General features: G+C 40.7%; 1 protein-coding gene across 2 annotated transcripts; it reads left to right on the plus strand.

Moving 5' to 3' along the window:
• The first annotated feature begins 2,901 nt into the window (after positions 1-2,901).
• On the plus strand, positions 2,902-13,488 carry LRR1 (leucine rich repeat protein 1). 2 transcript variants are annotated; one of them, XM_019968626.2, is made up of 4 exons: positions 2,907-3,175; positions 6,376-6,474; positions 9,039-9,760; positions 13,050-13,488. In XM_019968626.2, exons 1-4 carry the CDS (start codon positions 2,963-2,965, stop codon positions 13,288-13,290), a joined length of 1,275 nt encoding a protein of 424 aa, XP_019824185.2. In that variant the 5' UTR covers positions 2,907-2,962; the 3' UTR covers positions 13,291-13,488. The 2 variants fall into 2 exon arrangements, with proteins under 2 accessions (XP_019824186.2, XP_019824185.2); XM_019968627.2 differs by lacking the exon at positions 9,039-9,760 and having other exon boundaries at positions 2,902-3,175.
• The last annotated feature ends 2,542 nt before the right edge of the window (positions 13,489-16,030 follow it).

Genomic DNA, 16,030 nt, shown 5'->3' on the forward strand with positions numbered 1-16,030 from the left:
ATTATACAGTGGAAGTGAGAAATAGATTTAAGGGACTGGATCTGATAGAGTGCCTGATGAACTATGGACAGAGGTTTGTGACATTGTACAGGAGACAGGGATCAAGACCATCCCCAAGAAAAAGAAATGCAATAAAGCAAATGGCTGTCTGAGGAGGCCTTACAAATAGATGTGAAAAGAGAAGCGAAAAGCAAAGGAGAAAAGGAAAAATATACCCATTTGAATGCAGAGTTTCAAAGAACAGCAAGGAGAGATAAGAAAGCCTTTCTCAGCAATCAATGCAAAGAAATAAAGGAAAACAATAGAATGGGAAACACTAGAGATCTCTTCAAGAAAATTTAAGATACCTAGGGCACATTTCATGCAAAGATGGGCTTGATAAAGGACAGAAATGGTATGGACCTAACAGAAGCAGAAGATATTTATTAAGAAGAGGTGGCAAGAATACACAGAAGAACTATATAAAAAAGATTTTCACAACCCAGATAATCACGATGGTGTGATCACTCACCTAGAGCCAGACATCCTGGAATGTGAAGTCAAGTGGGCCTTAGAAAGCATCACTACGAACAAAGCTAGTGGAGGTGATGGAATTCCAGTTGAGCTATTCCAAATCCTGAAAGATGATGCCATGAAAGTGCTGCACTCCATATGCCAGCAAATTTGGAATACTCAGCAGTGGCCACAGGACTGGAAAAGGTCAGTTTCCACTCCAATCCCAAAGAAAGGCAATGTCAAAGAATGCTCAAACTACCACACGATTGCACTGATCTCACACACTAGTAAAGCAGTGCTCAAAATTCTTCAAGCCAGGCTTCAGCAATACGTGAACCGTGAACTTCCAAATGTTCAAGCTGGTTTTAGAAAAGGCAGAGGAACCAGAGATCAAATTGCCAACATCCGCTGGATCATCGAAAAAGCAAAAGAGTTCCAGAAAAGCACCTATTTCTGCTTTATTGACTATGCCAAAGCCTTTGACTGTGTGGATCACAATAAACTGTGGAAAATTCTGAAAGAGATGGGAATACCAGACCACCTGACCTGCCTCTTGAGAAATCTGTATGCATGTCAGGAAGCAACAGTTAGAACTGAACATGGAGCAACAGACTGGTCCAAATAGGAAAAGGAGTACGTCAAGGCTGTATATTGTCACTCTGCTTATTTAACTTATATGCAGAGTACATCATGAGAAACACTGGGCTGGAGGAAGCATAAGCTGGAATCAAGATTGCCAGGAGAAATATCAATAACCTAAGATATGCAGATGACACCACCCTTGTGGCAGAAAGTGAAGAAGAACCAAAGAGCCTCTTGATGAAAGAGGAGAGTGAAAAAGTTGGCTTAAAACTCAACATTCAGAAAACGAAGATCAGGGCATCCAGTCCCATCACTTCATGGCAAATAGATGGGAAAACAGTGGAAACAGCAGCTGACTTCATTTTTGGGGGCTCCAAAATCACTGCAGATGGTGATTGCAGCCATGAAATTAAAAGACGCTTACCCCTTGGAGGGAAAGTTATGACCAACCTAGATAGCATATTCAAAAGTAGAGACATTACTTTGTCAACAAAGGTCTATCTAGACAAGGCTATGGTTTGTCCAGTAGTCATGTATGGATGTGAGAGTTGGACCATAAAGAAAGCTGAGCGACGAAGAATTGATGGTTTTGAACTGTGGTGTTGGAGAAGACTCTTGAGAGTCCCTTGGACTGCAAGGAGATCCAACCATTCCATCCTAAAGGAGATCAGTCCTGGGTGTTCATTGGAAGGACTGATGCTGAAGCTGAAACTCCAGTACTTTGGCCACCTGATGCAAAGAGCTGACTCATTGGAAAAGACCCTGATGCTGGGAAAGATTGAGGGCAGGAGCAGAAGGGGACAACAGAGGATGAGATGGTTGGATGGCATCATTGACTCCTCAATGGACATGAGTTTGGGTAAATTCTGGGAGTTGGTGATGGACAGGGAGGCCTGGCGGGCTTCGGTCACAAAGAGTCAGACAAGGAGTCCGAAAGGTCCGGAAGGTCTTTCCAAGTCTCTGCTGTTCCTAAGTCGCTTCAGTCGTGTCCGACTCTGTGCAACCCCATAGACAGCAGCCCACCAGGCTCCTCTGTCCATGGGATTCTCCAGGCAAGAACACTGGAGTGGGTTGCCATTTCCTCCTCCAATGCATGAAAGTCTCAGATGCAGTCAAATCAGTCACTCCATCCAATCCACTAGAGGTTGTAAACAGGGAATCTGTATAATAGGAGTTGTTGTTTAGTCTCTAAGTCCTGTCGGACTCTTGCGATTCCATGGACTGTAGCCCGCCAGGCTTCTCTGTCCATGGGATTTTTCAGACAAGAATACTGGTGTGGGTTGCCAGTTCCCTCTCCACCATGTATCCAAGAGAAATACTGTAATATTAAGTTCCATTGTGATGTGGCAATTGTCACCTCCAGGGCACCCAAAACAAAACACCAGCCTATCAGCGCCCCAGCTGGCAGTAGGCAACTCGCAAAGCTGGGTAGGCAAAAAGACTCCCCCCAAAACACAGGAACTACGGCCTTTCTTGGGAAACTCAAAGACCCCACGTGTGCGGGCAGCGTGTAAACTGTCAGCAGTGGAAACTAGGATTCGGCCCCAAAGTATTACACTGGGAATGTGAGCGCGCGCTCCCGGGAAAGGACGTGGCGCCCCCGCCGATCGCCGGGTTCGGGAGGCGCGAGCCGGGTCCTCCGGCGGTCGGTGTCCGCGGTCCGCAGCCACAGTGCAGACTTGGTCTTGCACGGGAGAGGGGACCCCGTCCGCCCCCGCAGGATTCGTGGAGCCGCTGCCCGAAGAAACGGGGATGTCGCACCGCGAGCCGGCAGGCAGATCCCTGGACAGCCCGCGCTCGAGGGCCCCGGCGGCGGCGCGGCGGGGCGGGAAGGGGGAAGTTTTAAAGCCGAGTTGTGGGAGCCGGTGGCTGGCGTCCCGGCGGGATGAAGCTGCATTGCGAGGTGGAGGTGGTCAGCCGGCATTTGCCGGCCTTGGGGCTGAGGAACCGGGGCAAGGGCGTCCGGGCGGTGTTGAGCCTCTGTCAGCAGGCGCCCAGGACTCCGCCGGGTCCCCGAGCGGGAGGCGAGCGGGGCGGCCGTCACCCCGCCTGTTTGTTCATTTCCACCCTGAAGGACAAGCGCGGGACCCGCTATGAGGTGCGTGGAACCGGCGGGTCAGGGGTGGCAGCCAGGCGTTCTTGCTCTAAGCGCCCGACTGTTTCCCCAGCTGGACTCCGTCTTGGGGGTTGCCGAGCGCCCGGCCCCTGAACCCCACCATCACCCGGACCCTGGCGTCTCCCTACCGGCCCGAAGGCGGAAAGATTTTAAGAGTCACTTCTTAATTTTCTTGCCTATTTCTGCGACTTTATTGACAGCCTTGCTGCTTAGTAGTAGATAGCAACCCTGCCCCTTTAATGCCTTTGAAATTTCGGCCTGCGTGTAGCATCAGTCAAGTTTGGGAGAACCGTAAAATGACTACACTTTGGTTCAGTAGATTATGTTTCTCCCAGTTTCTTCGCTAAATTTGTTTGTTTGTTTTTAAGGCTTTGTGGGATGCATCTAAGGTCGTTAGGCCAGATTGTGCTGTGCTCAGTCGCTTCAGTCGTATCCGACTCATTGCGACCCCAGGGACTGCAGCCCGCCAGGCCCCTCTGTCCATGGGATTTTCCAGGCAAGAATACTGGAGTGGGTTACCATTTCCTACTTGAGGGGATCTTCCCGATTAGTACAGTAGTAAAGCAGTGATGCTTGGGTTGCAACTTGATAATTTTATTAAAATTCTTGGCTACTGCATCTCTCGCTCTTTCTTAACTGTTTAATTTCCTAAGTTTTTATTTGTTAGGTACAAGGCTTTTTTTGTATCTACATACCAGTAGTAAACCCTCTAGAAGAAGTTGGGAATTGAATTTTTAAAGCACAAGTTTTATAAAATCCTTTTACCTTGATTCCCAGGCACGTTCTTTTGTGAAAAATGACTGGAATACCCTTGTACCTACTATCATAAAATTGAGGGGTGATTCATCACCCTCTTTGCATCTAACTCTTGACTGGGTTTTATACAATTTCTGGGATTGTTTCCCTTACAGTGTTGTATCCTCAGTAAATACTCTTAGTTGAGGAAGAGTTATTGCTGTTTCATTCAGAGCCACGTAAATGTTTGTGTAAGTAGTTGAAAGTCTAAATAATTCCCCTTTTCCGGTGGAATCAACTCATGTAATGTTTTAAAATGGAAAGGACTTCTGTCACCAAATTTTAAAGATTAGAAAACTGTTAGGTGAGAGAAACAAACTCATAACCAGAATTGGGTCTCCCTTTTTTCCCCGTTGACCTCCCTAAAACCTATCTTTTCATGCCCACCTTAGGTACTGTCTGTTTTAAGAGTCTGTTATGATCTCTCCTTTAAAACTTCCGCTGTGCTAAGGTCAGTAGCTGAAAATCCTAACAAAAATGTTATTGTAAACCACTAGTTGAAAACTTAGTGTGTGTGCAGGGTGCAATGCTGGATAGATACGATGGGAAATAAACCTGATTTAATCTCTGTTTTTCCAAGACTAGAAAGGGAAAAACAGACATCACCACTTACAAAGGTGGGCTATAATTGCTGTAATAAAGGTAGAAGCAGAGTGGTATTATATAGTATAATATTAAAAATGAAATGAATTCTGATTCAAGTCTTTGAGAAAGTTTTGTAGAAGAGGTGGTGCCACAGGGCTTGGGACATAGTAGGTGTCAAGTAAACATTTATTTGTTAGTTAAGGTGGTTTGGTCTTGGCCTTGAGGAGTAGGAATTAGTGCTGAGTGTGGAAGCACCTTGGGGCTCTTTCTTACAACCTTCTACTTTTCTGTCCCATGACGCTGTCATCCATCTGACTGATTTCCAAATCTGTGTCTTTTGCTAGTCCTCTCCCTTAATTTCCAACTTAAGCCAGCTACCTACTGGAAATCTTCATTTGGTTGTGTCACAGTATTTCAAACTCAGAATACCTCCAGATTAATTTTCCTTGCCACCCCTGTCCCAGCTTTTCTGATAGTGTTCTGCAACTCCTTTAAGTAGTATTCTGTCCCTTTCCAGGAACCTTAAAGGCTTTTCCTTCCCCATATCCAATATATTATTGAATTCTTTCAATTCTGCTTCCTGGGTAACTTTCGTATTTTCATACCCCCTTCCATCCCAGGTATAGCCTAAACCACCATTGTCCCTTGCCTGGCTGGTTTCTTAAAGGATCTCCTTACCTCTACCATTGTCTTTCCTCCATCCCATTCTCCCCTCTCCCAAAGTTCATTATTAAACTTTGTAGTTAACGGGAATTTTCAAAATGTAGATCTAACAGTAATATCCACTGAATATTCATCTAATCTCCGTTTACCTCTCTACACTCTCTACATCTGCCTCTTTTCACTGGATCTTCCAGGCATACTGAATGTCTTTCACCTCCTCACAGTTGCCAAACTCTCTTACCTTCAAGGCTTTGCACACTATTCCATTTTATTTATATACTACCTCCCTCTCCTCCCCTCAGTATCTTCACTTGCTTAACATATTAATCCTTCATTTCTTACTCATTTTGGTTCTCTTTTATACCCCCAGACCAGGTAAGAGTCCTTTCCTATATAAGGTCGTATAGTAGCCTGTACTTCCTTGTCTTAATATTTGTTATGCTTATAATTACTTGTTTAATAAACTTTCTGTCGTGAAATTGGCAACTTGATAAGTGTAATTACCATGCTGGTCTTATTTACCACTGTTGTCCCCAGCCCCCTGTCATAGTGCCTGGTTCATAGTGGCTTCTTAATAAATAGTTGTTAAAGCCTTCAGTAGAAGCAACATCAGTTATTAAAAATTATTGAGCAGCTATTATATGTTAGTCACTCTTCTGGCTCTGGGAAAATAATACTGAACAAAGGAGACATGATTTCTGCTTTCATCAAGTTTATATCTTGTGGGAGGCATGCCTACCCCAGGCTAATAGACTAAAGTTAAGAAAGCAGGTAACTACTATTGGCAACTCTTACTACACCCAGAGTTAGAATGGGAGAGAAGAAGCATTCTCCTCAAACAAAGGGGATTCTGTTCTTGAGGAAGGAAGAGTTACTGGACAGGTAGAACAATTGTATCTTACCCAAAGCTGGATAAGGAGTGTAAATACCCCCAAAACCAATCAAACAAAAACGTTTAAATCTTAAAACAACAAAGCACCCAGATGTAAGGTCTAAAAGCCAAACTGAATCCTGGCAAAGTGGCATATTGCAGATGTAATAAATACTGAATAACAGTACCTGGTTTTGTAATTTTCTTCTCCCCCCCCCCCCACCCCCCCCCCCCCCCCCCCCCGCCCCGTCCCATTGGTTTTAAGCAGCTAAAGGAGAATATTGAGCAGTTCTTCACCAAATTTGTGGATGAGGGGAAAGCCACTGTTCGCTTAAAGGAGCCTCCTGTGGATATCTGCCTCAGTAAGGTATGGTATTAATGCGTAGGTTGGTTTACTGTAAAGAGAATAGAGGCTGTGTTAGGAGCCTGATCTCCCACAGAGCTGAACAGAGACAGGCACTTGCAGGCATGTTTGAGGAAATGATGGCAGCTCCCCTGGCTTGCTTGTGTGGCCTTGAAAAGAGCAGAGTCAGTCTTAGAGAAGTTGCCCAGAATGAGAAGGAAAACTGATTTTGCTTCTGTGCCCAAGATGGAGCCTCAGGGTGTTCTTAGAACTCTATAAGCAGGTGGCACAGGTCTGCATCTTGCCAGCTGAATCACAGGCAACAAATCTAAATTTGGTGTTAAAAAAAAAATGGATAAAATACAATTAGAAACACTTTAGGGGATATTTTACTTACTATAATCATTTTTTTAAATACATAAACCATTAAGATAAGAAACTGTTTTCTTCTTTGCCTTGTCTCGCTTTTTCCTTTTTTCCCTTCCCAGAGGGTAGGAGCTGTGACCTTGCATTTGCCTTTATCCTTGACCCCAAGTCAATGCTTTGTAAACATTTAAAGTTTAATAACTGTTTAAGCTGTTTTATTGAATGGAGGTGCTTTGTTCTACCTCCTCCTGTTCTGGTTTTTCATTTTCTCTTGCTAATCAGCCTGTCCTGCCACTGACTCCTTCTACCTACAAACAAGCTGAGAGTCCTACCAATTAGAATAGAAGAGACAAATTTCTAGAAAGTTGAGGCTAAAGCTGTCCACTTTCTCAGTATCTCTTTTGACCTCTACTTTCACTGGTTTGGGCTTCCCTGGTGGCTCAGAGGGTAAAGCGTCTGCCTGCAATGCAGGAGACCTGGGTTCCATCCCTGGGACAGGAAGATCCCCTGGAGAAGGAAATGGCAACCCACTCCAGTACTCTTGCCTGGAAAATCCCATGGACAGAGAAGCCTGGTAGACTACAGTCCATGGGATCGCAAAGAGTCAGACACGACTGAGCGACTTGACTTCACTTTCACTTCACTGGTTTATTCATAAAACACTGTCAAAGGTCAGTGATCTCTTCCTATCTGCTAATCACATTGCCGTGATTACTCATCCTTTTTGAGCTCTGTAGAATTTGACACTAATGACCACTCCCTTCATAATAACTTTTCTTTCTTGCCACCTGTGATAGGGCACTGTGCTGGTTTATCTTCAGTTTTCTTCGACCCTCCTTTGTTTCCTGTTTCTTGGCAACCTTTTTTCTATCCTGGGAGTGAAGACTTTATTCCCATCCTCTGCCTGCTCTCTGCCATACATGCTTTCTGTTAACACAGCTCCCTTTAATGTGTGTAACTCCCAAGTAGGTCCCTCTGCTGGACCTACTTAACCCAGGTCACCAGACTTTCCTCACTCCACTTCACCGTGTATATTGCTGCGAGAATAATATGTAGCTCTTGTTACGTAATTCTCAACTCAAAATTCTTCAGTGATCTCCCACAGCTTGATCATTCTGTCCTCTTACCCTGGCATCAAGGGTACTCATTTATACGCTATAGCCATACAGTATTTCTACTCTTTTACTCCTCTGCAAAGCTCCCACATCCCAACCAAATACTTAGCTTCCCAAACTTGCTGAAAGTTCACTAGTCCTTCAGATAGAAAGGTTTTGAAGCTTCTAAAGTATCCAGGAAGTATTTTTATTGCTGACTTAATTCACATATCACTTTAATAGTGATTTCTGTGTCCAGTTGAAAGCAGTCTCTTGCTTTTGATGTGTTGTTACTTGCTTTTGGCAATAAGTGCTAAGTTACACCTGCCTTTTTTTATTTTTAAGTTTCTTGATATATATATATATAATTTTTACTTATTTTATTTTTGGCTGTGTTGAGAGTTGCAGTGCATGGGCATCTCACTGTAGTGACTTCTCTTGTGGAGCACAGACTCTAGGCGAGTGGGTTTCAGTAATTGTGACATGTGGGCTCAGTAGTAGCTCTTGGACTTAGTTGCTCTGCAGCATGTGGGATCTTCCCGGTCCAGGGATGGAACCCATGTCCCCAGCATTGGCAGGCAGATTCTTATCCACTGCACCACTAGGGAAGTCCTTGGCCTTGCTTTTGACAGGGCTATTGCTTTTCAAAATTCCTAGTCTTTGTGAACAACCCCCCTGGGTATGTTGTACTGTACAGCACTACTTCAGTCTGTCTCTGAGGCACCAGAGATTTGAGTCAGTTCATCTTTTCATTTTCTTTTGGTTACTAAGGTTAAGTAACTTTTAAAAAAAATTTTATTGGATTATAGTTGATGGGTCAGTTCATCTTAAATCCAAGTCTTCAGTGGAATCTTTATATTTTCCTGTTTTATTGTATGCTCATATGGTTACCCCTGTGAACAGTTTTATTTAGAGTATGTCAACATAATTTTTTCAAAAACTTTAAAAATTTTTGTATATGTAATTAAATTTAGTGAAAATAGAATACTGAAAAAAATGTAGTAATTTTCAATAAATAATTGCATGATTTACATATACAACTTCACCACGTTTGTTTAGGATGAATTAGCATGCATGTATTACCTAAAATGGAATTTATAATTGTACAACCTACTTTTACATCTTCAGGCCAATTCCAGCAGTCTAAAGGGTTTCCTTTCAGCTGTGCGACTGGCTCATAGAGGCTGTGATGTTGAGGCACCACTTTCAACCCTCACACCAGTGAAGACTTCAGAATTTGAAAAATTTAAAACTAAAATGGTTATCACATCCAAAAAGGACTATCCTCTAAGCAAGAACTTCCCCTATTCTCTGGAACATCTTCAGACTTCTTATTGTGGGCTTGTCCGGGTTGATATGCGTATGCTTTGCTTAAAAAACCTTAGAAAGTTAGACTTGAGTCATAACCATATAAAAAAGCTCCCAGCTACAATTGGAGACCTCATCCACCTTCAAGAACTTAACCTGAATGATAACCACTTGGAATCATTTAGTGTAGCCTTGTGTCAGTCTACACTCCAGAAGTCACTTCAGAGTTTGGATATCAGCAAGAACAAAATTAAGGCACTCCCCGTGCAGTTTTGCCAGCTCCGAGAACTTACATATTTAAAACTTGATGATAATGAATTGATTCGACTTCCTTTCAAGATGGGACAACTGAGGAACCTGCGGTTTTTGTCAGCAGCTCGAAATAAGCTTCCATTTTTGCCTAGTGAATTTAAAAATTTATCCCTTGAGTACTTGGATCTTTTTGGAAATACTTTTGAACAACCGAAAGTCCTTCCAGTTATACACCTGCAAATGCCATTAACTTTACTGGAATCTTCTGCACGAACCATATTATATAATAGGTAAGCCTTTGATAGCATCATGGTATTTTCATCATTCTCAAGAGTTAAGTCTTTAACATGGCTGTTTATACTATGCACAATCTGACCCTTTGCTCCAGTGGCCTTCTTTTAAAAAGAAATGACAAAAGTTATGGGTCTAGAAGAATGGGCATATGAATAAACACAGGTAAACTTTGTAATGCTCATAGACACCCACTGAAACCCAAGCCAGTCTTCCCTCTTCATCATCCCTAGCTTAAGTGCTCTTATCGTAAAGCAGTGGTTCTCAGATTTTACTTCACATTAGAATTACCTAAGAAGCTTTAACAGAGAAGGCAATGGCACCCCACTCCAGTACTCTTGCCTGGAAAATCCCATGGGTGGAGGAGCCTGGTAGGCTGCAGTCCATGGGGTCGCTAAGAGTTGGACATGACTGAGCAACTTCACTTTCACTTTTCACTTTAATGCATTGGAGAAGGAAATGGCAACCCACTCCAGTGTTCCTGCCTGGAGAATCCCAGGGACGGGGCAGCCTGGTGGGCTGCCGTCTATAGGGTTGCACAGAGTTGGACACGACTGAAGCGACTTAGCAGCAGCAGCAAGGAGCTTTAAAAAATTCTGGTGGTTAGTCCCCACCCAAGACTTATTAAGTCAGAATGTTTGGGAGTAGGACTGAGTATTTTTTTTCTTTTAACTATCCAGGTGTTTCTAATGTACAGCTAGCTAGGATTAAGAGCCTTGGCTTACTTCTCAAATTTTAATATTCATCACATCCCTGGGAGTCTTGTTTAGCAGATTTTGTTTTAGAGGTCTGAAGTGGAGATCTGCTTTTTAAACTGCATTCAAGGTGAGGCTGCTAGTTCATGATTTATACTTGAATACTAAGGCTCTAAAAGTAACTTGGGCTATCCTTGTAGCTTAGTTGGTAAAGAATCTGCCTGCAATGCAGAAGACCTGGGTTTGATTACTGGATTGGGAAGATTCTCTGGAGAAGGAAATGGCAACCCACTCCAGTATTCTTGCCTGGAGAATCCCATGGACGGAGGAGCCTGGTAGGCTACCGTCCATGGGGTCGCAAGAATCAGACAACGACTTAGTTACTAAACCACCACCACCACCAAAAGTAACTAAGGGCTCATTATTGTTTTAAGGCAGTGATCCTTGAAAGTTGAGGAATGCATCACCAATCATGCTTATTGTAACACAGTACTTAACTAAAGCAGATTGCTGGTCCCAACCCTTGGAGATTCTTATTCAGTAAATTTGTCGTGGGGATGAAGAAACTGCATCTCTAACAAGTTCCAAGGAGATGCTGATAATGCTGGTCAGGGGACCACACTTGAGGACTGCTGGTTTAAGGTATTGACTCTTAAGTAGGAGTTTAAAATTATCTCTCAAGTGACAGTACACGTAAGTGCCAAGAACAGTACCTGGTTCATAATAGGTCTCAATAAATACTCACTGGATTTATAAATACATGTAATTTGCTTATTTGGCAAATTAAAAATCATTAATTGTGTTATCATTAGTTGTAGCTGCTGCTGCTGCTGCTAAGTCGATTCAGTCGTGTCCGACTCTTAGCAACCCCATGGACTGCATCGCACCAGGCTCCTCCGTCCATGGGATGTTCCAGGCAAGAGTACTGGAGTGGGGTGCCATTGCCTTCTCCACATTAGTTGTAGAGGAACTTCTAAATAATATAGATGTGAAATACATACCTAGATCTGGTCATATAGGTCCTAGATTCTACCTCAGATCACCTAGTTCAGAATCTCCAGAGATGGGCCCCTACTGTGTGTCATAGATTTTTTAAAGTCTCCAGAAAGTGATAACTCATGATTCAGGTTAAAACCGCTGATTTGAGATAACTCTAAATGGTGTCTTTTGGCAATAAACCACTCCCAAGTGTCTTGTTCTTTGCTTTCTCTGAGACTTATATATGAAAAAAAAAACGTATTTATTCAAATTTGAAAATTATGTCCAAGTGAGAAATACTGTAAATGGTCACTGATAACTTGAAAGGATCATAAATTGGCTAGGATGACTCTGATCTTTACTGAAGTATAATTTTGCAAATTTCTAGCTCCCTTGGTTTAAGAATATAGATCCAAAGCCATGAGAACAATCTCTGCTATTTAGCTGTTGAAGTTATAGTCTTAGAAAAATATGTGGGGACTTACATTGGCTAGAAAATACAGTTTTTAACTGTTTCCTGTTTTTCTTAGTCTATAACCAAAAGCCTGGAATATAAGTAAGTGGTTTGTTTTTGTTTTTGTTTTTAAAGTTACTTACACAAGTTAACAGATTAGTACATGTGGAAAAAATGAAAAATTGTAAACAAAGTCAATCCCATCCTTTAAGTAAATAAGCCACTATTTTTGATTTGATGTGCACTTTTCTACTAGGGTTTTAAACACTAGTTTAGGAACTTCCTTGGAAGTCCAGTGGTTAAGACTGTACTTCCAGTGCAGTGGGCACAGGTCAGGGTACTAAGATCCCACATGCTGTGTGGCAAAACAAAACAGCACCAGTTTAAATTATAATAGTAGGTTTTACTTGTTGCAAAAGATCTGAACACCTGTTAATGTGCCAGCCCATGTACTAGAGAAAGAATAAAGAAAAGCGTGTGGGAGACACAAAGCGCTTGGGGTATGATTGTGTTTAGGGTGCAGGAGAGATCTGGGCACTGGGCAGGCAATCTCAAGATTGTCTCAGTGTTATGCAGGGTGAGAGCAATTGTATTGGGGGCCACTGAAGTTTTAAGTAAGAGGGTGGATGACTTAATTTAAGCACAGTTAGGACCCTTGCTTGCTTTAGTAAAGTAAAACTAATATCACATTTAAAAAATTTGTTTCACACAGTTTAGGATTCTCTTTTGAACACTTGATGCCTAGGAGTGTATATGTATTTATTTAAATGTTTCTTCACAGATAGAACTGAGAAATTCTCTCATTACCATTTATAGGAATTGTATGAGAGAGCCATACATTTAAATTATGTTACACTGGTCATACAGTATAATTATATAAAGGACTGATGACTCTTTCCTTGTATTCAGTGGGTTATACTATTAAGTGGCAATACTGAAAGGTAACTACTTTATGTAGTATAGATCCTCTTAGGCTTATGTCATATGCTGTTATTTGGTATTTTTCCCATTTGTACCAGTTTGGAAAATAAAAACAATATACTGAATTAATAGAGTAATTTTATTTTCTCATGGTTATAATTCAGTGTCTAATAATTCATGTCCTAATACATGAAGTTTTGAATCATTAAAAAATATCTTTAAAATGTTTTTTTCCAATAGGATTCCATATGGCTCTCGTATCATTCCTTTCCATCTTTGTCAAGATTTGGATACTGCAAAAACCTGTGTTTGTGGAAGATACAGTATAAGCAGTTTTATTCAAGGAACTACTACCATGAATCTACACTCTGTTGCTCACACTGTGGTCTTAGTAGATAATATGGGTGGTACTGAAGCACCCATTATTTCTTACTTCTGTTCTCTAGCCTGTTATGTAAATTCTTGTGATATGCTCAAGTAATAGGTGATACCACAAAAAGAAATTCCATTTAGTCTCAGACTAATTTGGGATTCAATTATGGTTTAAATGTCAAATTGGAGAAAGGGCAGCTTTCCACGGATTTTGTATACTTGATTGAGGGGAAGAATGTGTGGTAGTCTAACATTTTCAATCATTTGATTGTAAAATCTTAATTTCATTAAAACCTGGTTAATTTTATTGTGGTGTTAACTTTTATCAGTTTATCACACTTGTGTTGATTTTGGCCTAGTATTTCCGGTTGTGGGGTTATCTTTTAATGTTAAACAGATATTGATCCCAACCACTCTGTTCATAGAATTTTCTTAATTTTTGTCTTGCATTTAAGTTAAATTGAGTTTCTATATATAGAAAATATACTTTGGACTAATACAGTCTAAATTGTAGTGAAAATTTGTTCAATATGAAACTACATGTTTTTAAACACTTGTATTTTCAGGTATATTTTTCTATATACAGAATTTTATATTCACCAAACATAAAGTAGAAGTTGTTTTGGACAAATAGACTTCGGCCTTAAAAGTTTTATATTAATCGCATAATCTTTGTTGTGATTTTTAGGTTTTTCTTTTTCTTTTTTTTCCATTTTTAGGGTTGGAATAAGGTTTTGGTGTTGGATAGGAATAGGAGAAAATTGCCACTTTTTTTACTGATTAAGTCTGTATTATATGAGGGTTGTTCTTTTTCTGTTGGTCAGGTTTTTTTAAATTGGAGTATAATTGCTTTACAGTGTTGTTAGTTTCTGCTGTACAACATAGTGAATTAGCTGTTGTTATATCGTGTGAGTTACTCAGTCGTGTCACTCTTTGCAACATAGCCCGCCAGGCTCCTCTGTCCGTAGGAGTCTGTATGTATACATATATCCCCTCACTCTTGAGCCTCCCACCGCCTTTGAGCTCCTTATGCTATACACCAACTTTTGGTCTTTGAAACTACGAATTTTAAGAATCTTAGGATTTCCTAAACTCATAAATTACTGAGATATTGACCAAAAATATTATAAAATTTTAGTAACTTTCTTTAAAAACATGGTTCTTTAAAAAGTGATGGGGGGGGGACATATTTAAAAGTAATTCAGTGCTTACCTGATTTTTACATGTTCCTGTAGAGAATTATTTCAATAAATGCAGGTGTAATAGCATATGTTGGGAATAAGTGCTAAACATGTTATTCCTATACAGCCCTTTGCATTCTTCCTCTCTTCAAGTCATCTCCATGTAAGCATCTTAGCCTACTTAAAATTCATGTACAGAAAGCAGAATTTGTTCTTATAACCCATACCCCTTCCCAATTTATTTCTCCTTTCACTCAATATTCAAACTCCTTTTTCTTTCTTGCCTTTATGTGTTTACTAGACTCACTTCTTTGATTCTAACTTTCCGTTTTATTCAGTCAAAGTTGTTTACCTCCTCAACCCTCCCCACAGTCAATTTATAACATTTGAGTACCCCCCAGAGTATGCGCAAAAGGGTTCAAACAAGAATTTATGTTGTCATGAACTCATGCTTTTTTCACAAGCTTCAGAACTTTTTGTAGTTAGAAGTCAATTATCAACTCCTACCTTACATTCAAGACTGAGGTCTAAAAAGGTACTGTCCAAAAAACTGATGGAACTGTTGTCTCTTGTTCAATAGGGTGGTCATTAGCCACCATGTGGCTATTGAACAATAAATGTAGTAAGTGAGGCATTGCATTAATTTAAGTAGCTATATGTGGCTAGTAGTCCCTGCTGGAGTGTACATTTGCAGAAAAGTCAGGGGGTTTTTTTTGGCAGCCATTGTGGGATATTAATTCCCCAACCAGGGATTAAACCAATGTTATTAGCAATGAAAGCACGGAGTCCGAACCACTGGACCACTAGGGAATTCCCAAAGTCAGCTTTTAATTTTTCCAACTTGGATCCTGTTTCACTCAGTCCACTATACACAGATCTAGCTTATCCCCTTCACTTTTAAAATTTCATATTGGAGCATAGCACAAATAATATTGTGTTAATTCCACATTGGAGCATAACACAAATAATATTGTGTTAGTTTCAGGTGTACAGCAAAGTGATTCAGTTATACATGGATTTTTCAAATTATTTTCTTAGGTCATTACAGAATATTGAACAGAATTCCTTGTGCTATACAGTAGGTCCTTGTTGGTTGTCTGTTTTAAATTTATCAGTGTGTACATGTCAATCCCCAATTCCCACTCCATCCCTTCCCCCCATCAGAAATTTGTTCTCAATCTGAGTCTGTTTTGTAACATTTTAAATTCATTTGTATCAGTTTTAGCCATGGCATGTCTTTCTCTGACTTACTTCACATAGTACGATAATCTCCAGGTCCACCCATGTTATTGCAAACGGGACTATTTCATTCTTTTTAATGGCTGAGCACTCGTCATTTACTTTTTTTCAAAATCTGATTAAGAACTTTCCCAGCAGCTCATCAATCATAATTATGAATTCACCCAACATAAATATATATTTGAAATTGACCTGAAAAAGTAAACCATCAGTTTTTCCCTTCTTTATGATTTAGCTCCATAACCTAGTCAGAAAACTTGAGGTGAGACTCCTATCTTCTTTGTATATAAATACAAAATGCCAGTTCTTGTGGAACGAAATTTAAATAATGAATTTGAGAAGACGATGAACTTTAACCCACAAATAATTTACCACTATTTTAACTTAGAACCATATTAGGCATGCAACTAATGTAAAACATACAAAAGA

This window comes from Bos indicus, chromosome 10 (assembly GCF_029378745.1).
Source record: "Bos indicus isolate NIAB-ARS_2022 breed Sahiwal x Tharparkar chromosome 10, NIAB-ARS_B.indTharparkar_mat_pri_1.0, whole genome shotgun sequence".
In the NCBI taxonomy this organism is placed as follows: domain Eukaryota; kingdom Metazoa; phylum Chordata; class Mammalia; order Artiodactyla; family Bovidae; genus Bos; species Bos indicus.

Excerpts from the sequence above, each read along its gene's own strand:
- LRR1 (XM_019968626.2), top strand. The coding sequence starts at position 2,963 with ATGAAGCTGCATTGCGAGGTGGAGGTGGTCAGCCGGCATTTGCCGGCC. Across the intron at positions 6,475-9,038 it reads TGGATATCTGCCTCAGTAAG|GCCAATTCCAGCAGTCTAAA; the intron begins GTATGGTATTAA and ends TTACATCTTCAG. Across the intron at positions 9,761-13,049 it reads CGAACCATATTATATAATAG|GATTCCATATGGCTCTCGTA; the intron begins GTAAGCCTTTGA and ends TTTTTCCAATAG.